The sequence below is a fragment of the Setaria italica genome, chromosome IX, assembly GCF_000263155.2.
Source record: "Setaria italica strain Yugu1 chromosome IX, Setaria_italica_v2.0, whole genome shotgun sequence".
Taxonomy (NCBI): Eukaryota; Viridiplantae; Streptophyta; class Magnoliopsida; order Poales; family Poaceae; genus Setaria; species Setaria italica.
In genome coordinates this window covers 8,540,938-8,558,174 of record NC_028458.1, presented here as the reverse complement: position 1 = coordinate 8,558,174, position 17,237 = coordinate 8,540,938, and the positions used below count along the sequence as shown (strand labels likewise).

The window sequence follows — 17,237 nt, the reverse complement described above, 5'->3', positions numbered from 1 at the left end:
CTGTTCCTGCGATCCCACTTTTTCATCATGATAAACATTTAGCATGCATCTGATGATAAAAAAAAAACACTGCAGTTTTTATTCTTTCAGAAATTCTGATGCAAACCTAACTGCTGGTCTGCCGCACAAACTAGATTAAAAAATTGGCAATGCACTTCGGAGTAAGCGATACATGCTCTTTTTTTTAATTAAGGAAGAAATTACATCATCTAGACACCAAGAAACGACCATAGCTTCGGAGACGAATTCTAGTTGTTACATTGGCAAAGATGTCAATCACTGTGGCCTCTTAACATTGGCATGACATTCTTATTTGGTGGCGCTGCTCCTCCTTTTCAGTTAAGACCAGAAAAGAGTCTGAACGTATACCCCTGAAAATAACCTGCATAAGAGATTTAATTTTTGAGCTTTATAAAAAAACACCTCACTTCGGCTTGTATTTGTATAGTAGCCAATAGATCAGGGTGCTGGAACTACCATCCTGTAATCCTGAAGTTGTAGAATTCAGCTGTTTCCAGAATGATTGGAATGGACATTACAGTGTGTGTTTTCCCTTAACCAGGTACGTCATCTTTCGAGCAAGTGTAGCAAGGGTCCCTGTTGCCATTGTTCTCACGCCTAATGCGTGACGATGAGTCATGAGATCTATCTGTATTATATCAAATTACGCTTTGCTGGATCATGCTCGTTTTTCTTTCAGAATCAACAGGAGACTGCACATCAATAAATTAAGACATTTGATCACATCCTAAGCTGCCATTTGCTTCATCAGAACTCAACTAGAATACGCATAGTCTTATGCTATTAGACATTTGAAGACTAGCATCCGAATGATCAACATCCGAACGATCTGCAAGTAGTTAGCGATAAGCTTTATGCACGGCATCAATGCTACAAACTTGGTGCAGTTTGGTTGTTGACTGCTAATTACTGTTCACTTACCGTATTACTACTATTACTATAGATGTAATTTCCAAGGAAGGAGGAGAGAATGTTATCACTGGCTAGTGTGTTTAGTAGTAGCTAGCTAGCAGGCATGTGAACATAAAGGTGGAGTCCCCGCCTTTTTTTTAAAAGTTAATTCCTAGGTGAAATCCCCTTTCATTCTCTTCTTAAATAGCCTTTTATCGTAGGTTCCAAAGCTTAAGCTCCCTTTTAACACCGGATTACTATCCTCTTGCCAGTTTTGAAAGTGCTTGGACTGAAAGCTATAAAGAAAAACTAGCTTTGTATAGGAGAACTGTCAGTTCCTTCATTTTCAAATAATTCAGATTCCACTTGATAACCGAAGAGAGTGTAAATGCCACGACTACGTAGTTCTTGTTTGTCAACAACGACAGGAAACGAATCAAGAATCTTTTGTAGAAGTTATAGGCGCATTAATCATTCGTGTTCTGTCAGCACAGAAGCTCTTGTTTTGATGCTTCATCTAGAATTCTCGTTAAATGTTGAATGGAAATAGGATAGGTGAGCATCTTTGCTTAGGTAACATAAGTTAACCTGGAACAAAAAGAACAGATAAGTTGTTAGAAAGTGATCGTTTTTGAGTCTGTCAACTAGTAGTTTGTTTGTTTCCTGGGTTTGGAGTACTCTGCTTTCTCAAGTAGAATTCTTGTTCCATGAAGAACGGGAGTAGGATATAATAACCATCCTTGATTACTTTACAAAAAATATTTTTTATTTTAGATTTAGTTTTTAGATTTTTCTCTAAGTTTTACATTTTCTCTGGCAGCGGTCAAATCAAATATTGATTGAAACACCTAATTCAAGATATCCAAAGTAGAAGCTTCTGATTCTTGGATGACTAGAGAGACAATAGGGTAGGAACAAGCTGTTAAAAGTATTTTTTAAAAATTCTTAGTTAGATTGGATAATAGTCGTGCTGACAAAAAAACTTGATGGCCTGACTTTGACTACTGTACTATTTTTATCAAATATATTTAAACATCTAATGATTTTCGTGGGATTACAAAAGTAATTTTCAACAAAAAATATTACATGTGATCTTTATTTTCTGAACTAAAGATCATTGATAACCATATATTCCTAAGTTTGAGCATGCCTTCTCTTTTTCTTGAAGAAATTTTCTTGAAGAAAACGAACATATCTTCTCCAAACATCTAGTATATCAGCATATGTGATCAGAGGGAGTAATTTCATACAGTAAATGTTATATCTACTGTAGGCGGAGCCAGAATCGACAAGAAGGGAATGCTGAACCTCTTGTAATTAGTCTAACTTCATAGTTTATATGTGAACTTTGGAGCTAAAAAGTTAATTTTACTTGAGAAATACATGGACTTGGGGTGCTGCAGCACCCAGCACCCCTGCAGATCCGCCTTGATTGTATATAATTTTTCTCGTCATAAGGTGTCAGCTTGGTTGCCTTTCTGTTTAAGTATATTCTATGCAATTTACATCAGAAACTAAAGGCTACATATTACGCAACCATATGTTTAAATACGTATTTTGCAGTATATATATCTTGATTGTGTATTATGTATGTTGTGCTTATGGTCATGAGCCTCGAATAAAGGGATTTAGAGTTCTTTCTTTACATACACAGAAATATCGATCAAGGTTTCCGGTAGAAATGCTTTGGTTCCAATGTTCCATTGTCATCAGCCACTTTTGGTGTCAACATTTGCTGCGGTGATGGTTCCAACATTTTAAGCTACCGCACACACAGAACCATGAATTTAAGAGCCGCAGAGGATCCAATGGCATTGTAAAACCACTTTTCTCCTACCAATTCCTGCCTTTACCTACCCTTTTCATTCCCTCGGCGATTTTCTTTTTCAAATCAAACCCCATTTCTTGTTGCTTTCTTCCACCTTCTCTTCTCGAGCTGTCTGTTCCGCGCCGCGTGGAAACCCACTCTCTCCTCCTACTTCCGCCGCTCCAGAGGTTTCGTCACTCGCTCACTCTCCCGCACGCACAGAAAAACCCCTGGCATTTACAATGCTCTAGAACCCCGCATATAAATCCAAAAGGGGGAGTTGCCGAGCGGCGGAGAACAGAGGGGGGCTTCGTGCGGGCCGGAGGAGATCAGAGGGGTGCCGCCATGGCCGACAAGGAGGGGAACCTGGACGCCGTCCTCAAGGAGGCCGTCGACCTGGTAACTTCCGTCTCTCTCTTGGGGCGATTCTTTGGGTTGTAGTGGAAGGTCCTGACAAGGCTGCCTTTGGGCGTATCTTGGTTCTTGGATTAACTGTAGCACGGGCAGTTTCGTTTGTGGGGATCGTAGTGGAATTGGCATGTGGGTTGTGGTTTGATTACTTGCCAAGAACGTGGTGGCCTTAGCATTGCAGGCTGGGGAGAATTCGTCTGCTCATTCTTCATCTTCTGGGTGATATGCAGGAGTGGACGTCTGTTTGTTTTTGTCTTTCTTCTTTGTTTCTTTTTCTTTGGTTCACGTTGCGACGTTGTAGAAACGGCAAATCTTTCCGTTCTATGTTTTTGGATTCACGCATTAGTATTTCGTTGCAAATTCATCTTGTGCTTGGAGATGTGAAGAGGCTTCCAGCTTGCTAATTCTTGTTCGGCTGGTGCGGTGGGTGGCAGAACTGGGATGGTTTCTTTTTTAATGTTTGTAAAATTCAGAATTCCAGGTGACGTCCCTGTACTACAGTTCTTTCTTTATTGCGCTTACTAATTTTAGAGTTCCGTGGTTTTGCTACTCTTTCTGATCATGACATCCCTTTGCTTGTAAACTTGTATGCATAAGTTGACGTCTTTCTTACTACTCTTTGTGATTATGATATCCCTATGCTTGTACGAATATGTTGATTGTTGACATCTTGCCTTAACTTCGTGATGTCCCTTTTTTATTTCTCTCTCTATTTTTTACTAAATTTGGTTAAATGATCTATGTGCAAGTTTTGTTCTGTTGGAAATGTGCCTTAGACGCATAGACCCTGGGTTTGGTTGGTAGCAATAGTAGGGTGCACACTGGCAAGTTGAAACTAGCATTATATTTTGTCTTTTATTTTGATGTTCATCATGGCAATTAAATTGCTCGCTTTTGTATGGCCTGTAAAAAGGTGTTGTTACAATTATTTTTCAGGAGAACATCCCACTTGAGGAAGTGTTTGAGAATCTGAGATGCAGCCATGGGGGGCTCACTTCCGAGCAGGCGCAGCAACGCCTGCAAATATTTGGTCCCAACAAGCTCGAAGAGAAGGAGGTCAGGTTTTTCCAGCCCCTCTGGTCATCTATTGGGAAATATTTTTTTCTTCCTGATTGTCAGGAGTGAACAATATGTCAATATGAGTATTCACTTCTTTATGTTACTTCAAATTTCTCATTCAGTTGGACTGTTGATTGCTGCAGGAGAGCAAATTTCTCAAGTTTTTGGGGTTCATGTGGAATCCACTGTCGTGGGTCATGGAGGCTGCAGCTATCATGGCCATAGCACTGGCCAATGGTGGGGTAGGGACTATGCAAAAAATCTTATTAAGTTGGTTTGCTTTCTTTTATTTTAGTGATGGGTGATGAGTGAAGTTTACAGTCTCCTCTGTTAACAATAGATGATATATTTATTGTCATCAGGGGAAGCCACCAGACTGGCAGGACTTCGTTGGTATCATCACGCTGCTTCTCATCAACTCAACTATCAGTTTCATTGAGGAAAATAATGCTGGGAATGCTGCTGCAGCACTTATGGCCCGTCTTGCACCAAAAGCCAAGGTCCTTAATTATCCATTTAGTTCGTGACATTTCACTGTATTATCCATATACAATCTTTGTGATGTATCTTTGAAAATTGGAACTAATGTTGTGTTTTGGTGGATAGGTGCTTCGTGATGGCCGTTGGACCGAGGAAGAGGCAGCCATCCTTGTGCCTGGGGACATCGTCAGCATTAAACTTGGAGATATCATTCCTGCAGATGCTCGGCTCCTTGATGGAGATCCTTTGAAAATTGATCAGGTCCTTAATGTCGTTGCCATTTAGTCACCTTCACACTATATTTGATCCTACTAGGTTTCTTCATCTCACGTTTTTGTCTCGTCTCTTATTTGTAGTCTGCATTAACTGGAGAATCATTGCCAGTCACCAAAGGTCCTGGTGATGGCGTCTACTCTGGTTCAACAGTCAAGCAGGGTGAGATTGAGGCTGTTGTGATAGCAACTGGTGTCCACACTTTCTTTGGGAAGGCTGCACATCTTGTCGACTCCACCAATCAAGTTGGCCATTTTCAGAAGGCAAGATTTAAAAGCCTCACATACACTCATATTTGTTGTTATCCATTTCAATCATCACTAGATTATTGCATTCAATATCATGTGATTGATGCAGGTCTTGACAGCCATTGGGAACTTTTGTATTTGCTCAATTGCTGTGGGGATGTTTGTTGAGATAATTGTCATGTACCCTATCCAGCACAGGGCGTATCGTCCTGGAATTGACAATCTTTTGGTGCTTCTCATTGGTGGCATTCCCATAGCAATGCCAACAGTTTTGTCTGTGACCATGGCAATTGGGTCCCATCGCTTGGCTCAGCAGGTTTGCTTCTCTTTGACAACATTGTTAAACAAGTAATGACCAGGCAGGCCCAAAACTTCGATGCTATATACTTAATTGCCTTTTCTTTTTTCCTGCAGGGAGCTATAACAAAAAGAATGACTGCAATTGAAGAGATGGCTGGTATGGATGTACTTTGCAGTGATAAAACTGGAACCTTGACTCTCAATAAACTCACTGTGGACAAGAACCTCATAGAGGTTAGACTTGAACACCATTATTTAGCCCTTTATATTTGACCTTAAAACACTTACTTATATATTTTTGGTTCAGGTTTTCGAAAGGGGCGTGACTCAAGACCAAGTAATTCTGATGGCTGCTAGAGCATCCCGAATAGAAAATCAAGATGCTATTGATACTGCAATAGTTGGGATGCTAGCTGATCCAAAAGAGGTATATTTCTTGTCAAATAGGGACGGAATAGGTATACCAATCTTGTTTGTTCGATTATAGGAACATCTAACAATATTTCCCACAGGCCCGTGCTGGTATTCAAGAGGTTCATTTCCTGCCATTTAATCCTACCGACAAAAGAACTGCCTTGACATACATTGATAGTGATGGGAAGATGTACCGTGTTAGTAAAGGTGCACCGGAGCAGGTATAACAAAATTGGATTGCAACATAGCTTCAAAAGCATGACCTGGATTTATCATTTATAGCATGGTCCTACTGATCAAAACTGCATGCAGATTCTCAACCTCGCATACAACAAGTCACAGATAGAACGAAGAGTTCATGCTGTAATTGACAAGTTTGCTGAGCGTGGACTTCGATCGCTTGCCGTAGCATATCAGGTGGGTGAACTTCGAAGAATAGTCATTCACAGTGCGTTAAAGCTTGCAGAATCTAAGCTAAGTGTAGATTAGGCAGTAGTCAGAATTATTTTATGATTATGGTTGCTGCACGACTCCCCCTCTGACCATCCTCTGTCATGTATGCGCATACGTAGTTGATGGTTGTTTTCTTCTGTCATGTAGGAAGTACCAGATGGAAGGAAAGAGAGTCCTGGTGGGCCATGGCATTTCGTTGCTCTTATGCCACTCTTTGATCCTCCAAGGCATGACAGTGCCGAAACAATACGAAGGGCACTGAACCTTGGTGTTAATGTGAAAATGATCACAGGTACAGCTTTTGGTGTTTTTCGAATTTTCAGACAGACCAATTTCGTAGATGCCATGCCTTCAATGTTACCCTATTCTTTTTTAAAAAATAGGACAAAATCATAAATACAGATAATTTTCGGAGGTTGTAGAAGCCTTTATGTTACTGAAGTCGATGGCATTTCTCTTATGTCAGGGTATTTTAGATCCATTTGTTCTGTAAGATGATGACAAGTCAACACTATGCTTATAATATTTGTTGTCTCTGTTAATTATGCTGCGAATAGAGTTGGACCACCGAAATGAATCATAGTACTGGATGTTTCATTGATTATATATTGGACTTCTATTCTCCTATTCTATTAATTTTGTCCGTCCATCCGTTATGGATCGAACTCATTTCTTATTTCCAGGTGATCAGCTAGCAATTGGGAAGGAAACAGGACGTCGTTTAGGAATGGGTACTAACATGTACCCTTCCTCAGCTTTGTTGGGACAGGACAAGGATGAGTCTATTGCCGCTTTACCTGTTGATGATTTAATTGAGAAGGCTGATGGTTTTGCTGGTGTATTCCCAGGTATGTTTCAATTCAATAGCAGGGAAAAACATATGGTAGATAGTGGAGAAAGAAAAGGAAAGTATGATACCAGAGTAAGTTTGTTTGTTTTTCATTTTTCCAGAGCACAAATACGAGATTGTAAAACGTCTGCAAGCACGAAAACACATTTGTGGAATGACTGGTGATGGAGTAAATGATGCTCCAGCTCTAAAGAAAGCTGATATTGGCATCGCAGTTGCTGATGCAACTGATGCAGCCAGAAGTGCTTCTGATATTGTCCTAACAGAACCTGGCCTGAGTGTGATCATTAGCGCTGTTCTTACGAGCCGGGCAATTTTCCAGCGCATGAAGAACTATACTGTATGTCAGAAGGAAACCTACTGAATATATTTTCAGGAAAAAATGTTTATTTTATTTTGCTGATCCACCTTCATGTTTGCAGATCTATGCCGTCTCGATTACAATACGTATCGTGGTATGTTTTCTTGACTTATCTTTAGGATTAGAAGTCGTCCAAGTTCATGAGCCCTCCTTTGACTAAATTATTTTTATATTTTGCTGCTGCATACATGTGTGGAATGTGTTTTTGTATATACCTGAGTACTTAATTTTGGTAGTTAATGTTTTTAATCTGGTTTTAATTGTTAATGTTATGCTGCAAATTAATTAGTCACACATTTAATTAGATTCCAGCGATGATTTCCCTCACTGTAATTGATGTTCACCTATGTGGTCTATTCATCTTGATCCTTAAAATTATGTGAATTATCTGGGACTAATGCATTTGGTTGCTCTATATTCAACAGCTTGGATTTATGCTGCTTGCCCTCATATGGGAGTTTGATTTCCCACCATTTATGGTCCTGATTATTGCAATTCTAAATGACGGTACATCCATTTCTTGCCCCATTGACGTTGTTTATCACAGTATGATTTCTAGGAAGTAGCAAGCATCATTCATTTTCACCTGAACCATTGTCTGGTATGAACAGGTACCATAATGACAATATCAAAGGATCGAGTAAAGCCTTCTCCACTACCTGATAGCTGGAAGTTGGCTGAGATTTTCACTACTGGCATTGTGCTTGGTGGATACTTGGCAGTGATGACTGTTATCTTCTTCTGGGCTGCATACAAGACAAACTTTTTCCCTGTAAGAATCAGAAAAAATGCCAGAAAATAATCTTTTTTGCTCTATTACACATTTTTGATAACAAAATGGTTTATGAAGCTAGTCCTGCAGCATTGAATTTGTGATTGGTTCTGAGACATGCATTGACTTATTATTCAATGGTATTTTAGAGGATCTTTCATGTCGAAAGCCTTGAGAAGACAGCTCAAGATGATTACCAGAAACTTGCCTCTGCTGTATATCTCCAAGTTAGCACTATCAGTCAGGCTCTCATCTTTGTCACAAGGTCTCGCAGCTGGTCATTCGTTGAGCGCCCAGGCTTTCTGTTAGTGTTTGCTTTCTTGGTTGCACAGCTGGTATGCTCTGTACCCTCTTGCGCTGCACCACTTGATAAAATTCAGTTACTGGAGTAAGTCCTATTGACCAAGTTGTTCCCTTTGAATGCAGATAGCTACATTGATTGCTGTATACGCTAACTGGGGGTTCACTTCAATCAAAGGCATCGGATGGGGCTGGGCCGGTGTCGTGTGGCTCTACAATCTCATCTTTTACTTCCCACTCGATATCCTCAAGTTTCTCATCCGATACGCTCTGAGTGGGAGAGCATGGGATCTTGTCATTGAGCAAAGAGTAATATACACTGCTTATGTGTCATGCACAGTACCTGTTTGAGTGAATTCCATGCATCAGTGGCTAATTGCTTGTCTTTGCAGATTGCATTTACAATGAAAAAGGACTTTGGTAAGGAAGAGAGGGAACTAAAGTGGGCACATGCGCAGAGGACACTCCATGGACTGCAGCCACCAGATGCCAAGCTGTTCCCTGAGAGGGTGAACGAGCTGAATCAAATGGCTGAAGAGGCAAAACGGAGGGCTGAGATTGCAAGGTAAGAACATATCCGCTGAGATAATTTGGAAGAGAATGCTGGTATGAATATTATCACTTGGGAAAAAGGGCACCAATATTAGTGCTTTCCATGATCTCTCATATGTTTTGGGATATTTAAAGTAGCACACTGGCCCCGATGACACGACATCCAGTTCTTTGTTACTTGCGGGCATGCTTTTAAACATTTCGCAGAATGGCAATATGCATTACATGAATATTGTTTGATGTTTCTTTGCAGGCTGAGGGAACTTCACACGTTGAAGGGGCACGTGGAGTCGGTTGTGAAGCTCAAGGGCCTGGACATCGACACCATCCAGCAGTCGTACACAGTGTGAATGTGTGATGGAAACTCATTTGCCCTGAGTTGAGTGTATATCTGTTTCCGGCACTTCTACGTACCATAGCTGCGCCATCGACAGATCAACCTAGTACAGTACATAACGGGAATGGGAACTGATGCTATCAGTTGAGCTCCTATGTGACTGTGAGTATGTGATGCCTTTGTATTTGTCATCTGGGGAGGGGAGGGGAGGGGAGGTCTCCCTACAAATGCCGTTCTACTGTCCTTGTTAGAGATCGCAATTCGCTCCTGGTGTTTAGAGGATCAGTGACGAATTAGGCGTTGTACGCCACATTTGCTCTCGCAAGAGAGTAATTCTATCTCGGCAACACAGCTGAACCGTACGTTAGGCCCTCAAGTCCTGAAAAGTGAAAAACCCTTGTATTATACTGTAAGGTTCTAAATAAACGCACTTGTTATCCGACATTGGAACACACTAATGATCAAACTGAAGAAAGTTTGATGAGACACACACACGACACATCTGTCAAAAACAAAAACAACGGGGGGAGCGGTGTAGCATTCGGTAGTACCTACGAAACGAAATAGTGAGGTTATAGCGGTTGATGCTAGCTGCCGCTGCAACAGTGTTATACTAATTAGCGGGATCCTGCGGCGCTATAGCGAGGTATAGCGGAGGTATAGCGGTTGATCTTAGCTCTACGCTAAATCCCATAATTCATTATTTTGTACATTAGGTAGTACAGACAATAGAAGATAAATAATAGTGAGGCTGTAGCGGTTGATGCTAGCTGCCGCTGCGACAGTGTTATACTAATTAGCGAGATCCCGCGGCGCTATAGCGAGTTATAGCGCAGGTATAGCGGTTGATCTTAGCTCTACGCTAAATCCCATAATCCGTTATTTTGTACATTAGGTAGTACAGACAATAGAAGATAAATAATAACTCGAGGATCACAAATCACAAGATGGTGCAATTGCAGAGCACAAAATAAGACTCCAAAAAAGTGCAAAAACCAAACCGTCGAACGTTCCTCGATCTTGAGATTGTGAACAACATGAAACAACACAATGGGAGAAGAGGAACCATCTGTCATATGCGCGGTCGTCAACCCGTGACGGCGTTCAGGCGCCGGTAAATCCGTTCTCGCTTCTCCGCCGTGCTGCCACGCGCAGCCCGGTCGGTGTCTTCGCCGCCTCGGCACGGCCGCCGTCCGGTTCGGCGCGCGTTTCAGCCGTCCTGTCTCCGAGGCATCTGGGCGCCTCCGGCCTCCTGTCGCTCGCCCTGCTGTCCCTCGCGGTCGCGGGCGCATCGGCTGCTCGGAGCAGCGCGCGTGGGCGCTTCGGCTACTACCCGCCGCTCCTTCCGCGAAGCGTCCGCTGCCCGATGCGCGTCGAATCAAATCGGCCGCTCCTGCAAGTGGCTTAGGCACTCCACACTCCCTTCCTGAGGTAAGATTTGTACCGCTCCCTGGTTAAAACAATATTGCTGATTCCAGTGCTAGAGTAGCAGATGGGGTCGTCAACAAGAGAGCAAATACTCCATCCGTTCCAAATTATAGATCACTTTAGTTTTGTACAAAATCAAACTTATCTAACTTAGATCAAAATTATAAAACAATATAATAGCATCTACAATATATACTAAATAAATACACTATCAAAAATATATCTCATGGTGGATTTAATGAAGCCAATTTGATACTGTAGAGTTGATGCTTTTTTCTCTACAAAACTTGATCAAAGTTAGATAAGTTTGACTTGTAACAAAGCTAAAGTGAACTGTAATTTGGAACGGTGAGAGTAACACTGGTCTACAAGACTACAAGACCATGAACATTTTGGTGTTTCATACCTGCCATAATGGAACTTGAACAGCCACATTGTGGGGCGGAATAGGATATTCCTGCCGTGCCGTAGCACTCCTAAGAGAAGCCTACTTAGCTCTTTGCATTCTTCCTGTGGGAAACTTGGGTTGAAAATTGTCGGAGAATGGGAGGCAACTTAGTGTTTCAACAGATCGCACAGCTTGGAAAGTCCCAGAAACAAGTAGACAAACATCATGAACAGAACAATGGGATCAGTAGCAATTCAGTTTGTTGCACAAACATAATCATCGCCATTTAGTTTTTACCTATAGGAAATGCCATTGTTGGATTGCATAATCATACGGTAACATTCTGAAGTTCCTGGATCGTGCTTCGCTTCTCCTGTATCTCCAAACTATCTACATCCAGTGAGCTAGTAAGTATGAAAAGGGATAAAAAAAACTTAATACTTGAAAATGCATAATTTACTTCATTTTTTCACGGGGAAATATCTCCATGACTGCATAGGTACATATATTGATGGAATGAACAGAAAGTGGAAGGGAATGGTGAAATTTTCCAGAATTCAAAACTGAATGCTCCGAAGACTAGAAAATATCAATATAGAAGATCAAATATTCACATGGATACCTATCTTATATTGAATACTGGCACAGTGGAAGCCTTGAACCGATAGGCCTCTCCACCAGTAAGTGCTCTCCTGTGAGAATTATTCAGGGTTCTGATCTGTTACTCTATTTTTTCACCTCCTCATGTTCACATTCATCTTGTGATCAAGTAGTGACATGAGGAATGGATTAAGGATATATATACTGCTATGCTGAATGCGTGAAATCAACATTTGGACGGAGTAAAACAAGGGGATATGAAAGAAGGGATTAACATAAAACCATGTACCTGTGGATATGAAGGTCTCACTGATGTTTGTTTCGAAGTAATATGTATCCTTGGTGTACAAGATATAACCTTCATAGTTATCTGATGGTAGTGTCCACCCATATGCCTTTAGCTGCTGGACATGACGGATTTTTCCCCACTCAGAGTTGGCATCTTGTAAGGATATCAGCTTGAGCAAGCTTAGGCTACAATGTAAACCTCTGGCAACACGAGCTTTATATTTCTCATATAATCGTCCTTGAATTTGTTGAAAACCTTTGGCAACATGAGCTTTATATTTCTTAATAGAACCATCTGACTTGTCTTAATTTTGAATATCCATTTGCATGAAATAGAAACTGGATGTGATGGTAATGGAACAATGTGCGAGTGCTTGTAGGATCAAGAATAGCAAGTTCTTCGAACATAGCAAGCTGCCATCCCGGAATAGTAGAAGCTTCCTGGTAAGTAGATAGCTTATCAATAACAACACTGACACGTCGAAAAAACAACCTATCAGGAGGCTCAATAGTAGTATGATCTCATAGACTAGTGGATCGGACTAGCTGTAACTCATAAAAATAGCATGCGACTCATCAATATTATTAGATTCATTATTAGAAGGTGGATATGAAGCTGATGAGGTAGGCGGTGGAGGCTCTAGGAGTGGGTGGGATGGGTTATGAAGTACTCCTTCCGTCCTATAATAAATGTTCTTTTAGTCTTCAAATTTTATCCCACAAATAGTGTTATTTTAGCTCATAGTAAACCTCATCTAATTAAAGCAACACTCACATCGAAAAAAACGTATGGAAAAATGTAATGATCAATTACTACTATTTCTCTTGTTTCAATATGCGTGCATTTATTCAGGACACAGAAAACTAAACATACATCACAATCTTCAATCACAATTAATTAGTATTAGTTATTAGGGGCAACATAGATATTTTTCACAACTACTAATATGTCTCAAATTTTCTAAACGGATACTTATTTGGGGACGAAGGGAGTAAGTGTAACGGTGGTGGTCCTGTAGTGACATTAATTATCAATGGATGAAATATGAGGAAGACAGTAATGATGTGGCCTCTGGTGGAGAATATGAAGGGTGAGTTGAAGGGTTGGAGAATATGATGAAGCTCAATGATGATGTTACATACTCTCTCCATCCCAAAATAATTGTCCGTTTAGAAAATTATGGACACATTAGTAGTTGTGAGAAGTGACCATGTTGGCCCTAATTACTCATATTAGTTGTGGTTGAAAACTGTGCATTCTGTTTGGTTTTCTAGATCTTGAATAAATGCGCGTGCATTGGAACTAGAGAAAAAGCGTCAATTGATCATTTCATTAGCTCTATGCACTTCTCAATACACTTTTTTTTATTGGTGTGAGTGTTACTTTAATTAGATTGTCTCCCTAGAAGCTAAATGAATACACTTTGTGGGATAAAATTTGAAGGCTAAACGAACACTTATTTTGGGATGGGGGATTACGTGGTTCCGAATATGATGAGGCTCAATAATGATGTTACATGATTCCAATGTTATAATAATCAGATTTACTACTACTCAAATGCTTGGTTTTTAGCTATCTCTTAATCACCTAAACTTACATTGGGGATTGGAATTTGAGGTTAGGGTTTGGGGTGGGGAATTTACATGTGGTCTTCGGGTCTAGAGGGGGCTCCGGGGAGGCTCGCCGGCCGGCTGTGGGGGATTCCCGGTGGGCGGCAAATGCGGCGGGGGAGATAGGCCAAATGGATTAGCGTTGGGTGGTGGAGGACGGCGGCGGCGGAGGTGGTCGAGATCGCTGGAGCCGAGCGGGAGGTGGTGGCGAGGGGGAGTTGCTCGACTGCGTCAGGCGTCGCGAGGAAGACCCCACGCCGTGAGGAAGATGAGAGGAGAAATAGAAAGGAGAGAGAAGTAAAGAAAAGGTGGATATGGATTCTTGGATGGAGGTCCAACGATTTTAGGGAGTGATTGAGGGAAAAGCAAATCTCAAACGTTTGGCAGGGACACCTTCATTAGATAAACTAGGTTCAGATTTGGCAAACAAATACACTTTATGTAACTTACGGCTTTTATACAATTATTTATAAAACCACAGAGTAGGTCGAAGATTAAGTTACCTGTGGACATTTCCAAGTACGCGTCAAAGGAATACGGCTCCTTGGACCACTTCTCATCTTCTTGTGATTGATGTACGTAATCGGTGCTCGTATCCTAAGAGGTAGAGGGGGTGATTTAGGCAAACTTAAAACCTTAACCTATGGCTTCTGCTACTTTTGCATAAAATATAAACTAGATAATGCTATCAAGATGAAGATGTGCAACTAAGATTGATCTAGTGATTCTCCCTACCCAAAAGAAGTTTTGCAACCTAGAGCTAATCTTATCAAGATACTACTCTAGTAAGAAAAACAATCAAGTTGCAACTATGAAATGCGGAAACATAAAGAAGTGGGTTAGGAATGATGCAAACTCGGCACGATGATTTTATCCCGTGGTATCGGTAGGCAAATATCATCCCTAGTCCACGTTGGAGCTCCACCAAGGATATGCTCCTGGTCACCAAGTCTCTCCCGATCAAGGTCTTGGACTCGCCACAAAGGCTCTCGCCAAGCTGGATGAGAAGCTTGCCACTAAGACAAGGCTCACCACTCCATCTCTTCCGGTCACCTTGACGTCATCTCCACTACGAAACTTCTCCGCTAAAGAAGGGGTTTCCACGTCCCCCGCACACGGTCGTTGTTGCCGCTCCACACGAAGCTGGAGGGTCGAAGACTTACCCGCGAGCCACCAAGGCTCCAAGGCGCCGGCATACCTAGCTTACAATGTTGGTTCACTCCTTGAACCAATCACAAGGTAGCAGTACTTTGCACTCACTCCCTCTAGGCCTATCCTAGCACTAATCACTCTCTAAGCATGTGTTAAACCTTTGATTAATCACTTTTGCACTTTTGGTAGCTTGGATGTATTTCTTGATGTCTTGCACTCCAATGGACTCTGCACACTCCAACAACTTCAAATGGGTGAGTAGAGGGGGTATAAATAGCCCCAAGGCCTCAAAGAGCTGTTGGAGTTAAAGTTGCCACCATCGAATGTTCCGATGGTGCCACTGCTGGCGTCACATAGCCGTTGGACCCCTTGATAGAATTACTCCGACGCTTCATCCGATGCATCATAGGAACATCCGGTGTTGAAGGAGTTTCGCTCGAAACCTCTCTGGAACTTTGCAAAGTAAATATGCTTTGTCCAACGCTTCCAACTTCTAACCATTGGATCATCCGGTGCCCTAGGGTTGTCTTCATCTTCTCTGCGAATTGCTCCGATGCACTTGAAGTTTTTCCCGTTGTACCAATTGCTCCGATGGTTAATCCGATGCTTGCTCCAGTGGACCATCGGAGCATCCGATGGTACTGATTTTTTTGAGTTGAATACCACCACTTGCACACCAAATATACCATTACTTGGATGCAATTCTAGATGCATGAATACCATAGAATAATCTTAGATACCATGGCTTGATCACTTGAATACCACCATTTGGATAAAAAATACCGTCATTTGAATCACTTGAATACTATGATTTGGACCTTGCCATGGTTTCGTTTGCATACTTAGGATCTATAAAACTTATAAAACTTATAAGGCATATGATTGACAAACCATTAGTCCCAATGACTATATTTTCATTCAATCACCAAAATCACAAACTATAACCTGGGACTATATGTTCGCCACAATTGATTGGCTTCCTCTTCTCCTATACTTTCGTGCCCACATGGACGTGGTGGATCTTTCCCCATTCGGAGGATTCATCTTGTAGCGCTATCAGTTTGAGCAAGCTTCGGCTGCAATCTACATGCAGCTTCTTTAGCTTTGCCTCTCGCAAGTATTCTGGGAGTGCTTCAGCATCCCAATCCCACCACTCCAGGCTTCGGAGGGATGGCAAACCATCCAATTCCTTTAGTACTGGGCATCTGCTAATGTCAGTCCATTCCAAGCTCGGGTTGTTACTGATCCTCTCTAGCCTTGGGTTGTCTCTTATGACCAAAGGGAAGTTCTCTACGTAGACCAAGCGCCGGACATTTATCAGTTGCAACTCTCTCAATCGGCATGCATGGTGTACAAGTCAGCAGGAACATTCTGCAGTTTACATTTTTTTTGATTTTAAGCTCTTCTAATGCAGGCATCGCTGGGATGTGCTGCTCCCAGTCCCACTCTGCATGCCCATCCCAGCATGCCTTCAAAACCCACTTCTCTCTGCTTGGGAAAAAGCAATACCCAGAGGACTTGTTTTTGCAGATTGCATTTACAAGGAAAAAATGACTTTGGTAAGGAAGAGAGGGAGCTCAAGTGTGGGCTCATGCCCAGAGGACGCTCCACGGGCTGCAGCCACCAGATGCCAAGCTGTTCCCTGAGAGGGTGAACGAGTTGAATCAAATGGCTGAAGAGGCGAAACGGAGGGCTGAGATTGCAAGGTAAGAACATATCCGCTGCAAAAGAATACTGATATGTCATATGCATCCTATTCTTTGTTCCTTGTGGTAATGCTTTTAAATTAAAAATCAGAAGCATCTTCCTTCCCTAGGAACATTTCTCATAACGCTCAACGTGCATTACATGAACGCTGTTAATGCTGATGTAAGCTAAGCATTGGCTTGCTTGTGTTTCTTTGCAGGCTAAGGGAGCTTCACACCCTGAAGGGGCATGTGGAGTCGGTTGTGAAGCTCAAGGGCCTGGACATCGACAGTCCTACACTGTGTGATGAACTCATATGCCCTGAGTGGAGTATATATCTGTTTCCCGCAGAGGAACAGCTAGTCCTGGTAGTTGGTGTCGTCTTCTACTTACCATAGCTGTGCCATGATGCCATCGACAGATCAATATAGTAGAGTACATAACGGGAACTGATGTTATCAGTTGAGCTTCTATGTGATGCTGTGTTGTGTATTGTCATCTGGGGAGGGGAGAACCTCCCGTGCAAATGCCATTCTGATGTCCTCGTTCGACGTT

The 17,237-nt window shown here is 41.9% G+C and overlaps 1 protein-coding gene and 1 long non-coding RNA gene across 3 annotated transcripts; both read left to right on the top strand.

Annotated features, from left to right (window-relative positions):
- Positions 1–2,812: 2,812 nt before the first annotated feature.
- Positions 2,813–9,968, top strand: LOC101778509 (plasma membrane ATPase 1). Its single transcript, XM_004982082.3, has 21 exons — positions 2,813–3,118; positions 4,067–4,186; positions 4,333–4,431; positions 4,552–4,689; positions 4,796–4,930; positions 5,026–5,205; positions 5,300–5,506; positions 5,605–5,724; positions 5,798–5,917; positions 6,003–6,125; positions 6,217–6,321; positions 6,505–6,649; positions 7,041–7,205; positions 7,309–7,547; positions 7,630–7,662; positions 7,994–8,075; positions 8,180–8,340; positions 8,490–8,675; positions 8,767–8,949; positions 9,033–9,205; positions 9,446–9,968. The coding sequence occupies exons 1-21, from the start codon at positions 3,065–3,067 to the stop codon at positions 9,540–9,542; spliced, it is 2,865 nt and encodes a 954-aa protein (XP_004982139.1). The 5' UTR covers positions 2,813–3,064; the 3' UTR covers positions 9,543–9,968.
- A 448-nt stretch (positions 9,969–10,416) lies between these two features.
- LOC111255902 lies at positions 10,417–17,237 on the top strand. 2 transcript variants are annotated; one of them, XR_002676048.1, is made up of 3 exons: positions 10,417–10,960; positions 16,527–16,702; positions 16,903–17,237. It is a non-coding gene; the product is annotated as an uncharacterized LOC111255902 (long non-coding RNA). The 2 variants fall into 2 exon arrangements; XR_002676049.1 differs by lacking the exons at positions 16,527–16,702; positions 16,903–17,237 and adding an exon at positions 11,845–12,542.

Excerpts from the sequence above, each read along its gene's own strand:
- LOC101778509 (XM_004982082.3), top strand. The coding sequence starts at position 3,065 with ATGGCCGACAAGGAGGGGAACCTGGACGCCGTCCTCAAGGAGGCCGTC. Across the intron at positions 6,650-7,040 it reads TAATGTGAAAATGATCACAG|GTGATCAGCTAGCAATTGGG; the intron begins GTACAGCTTTTG and ends TCTTATTTCCAG. Across the intron at positions 8,341-8,489 it reads ACAAGACAAACTTTTTCCCT|AGGATCTTTCATGTCGAAAG; the intron begins GTAAGAATCAGA and ends ATGGTATTTTAG.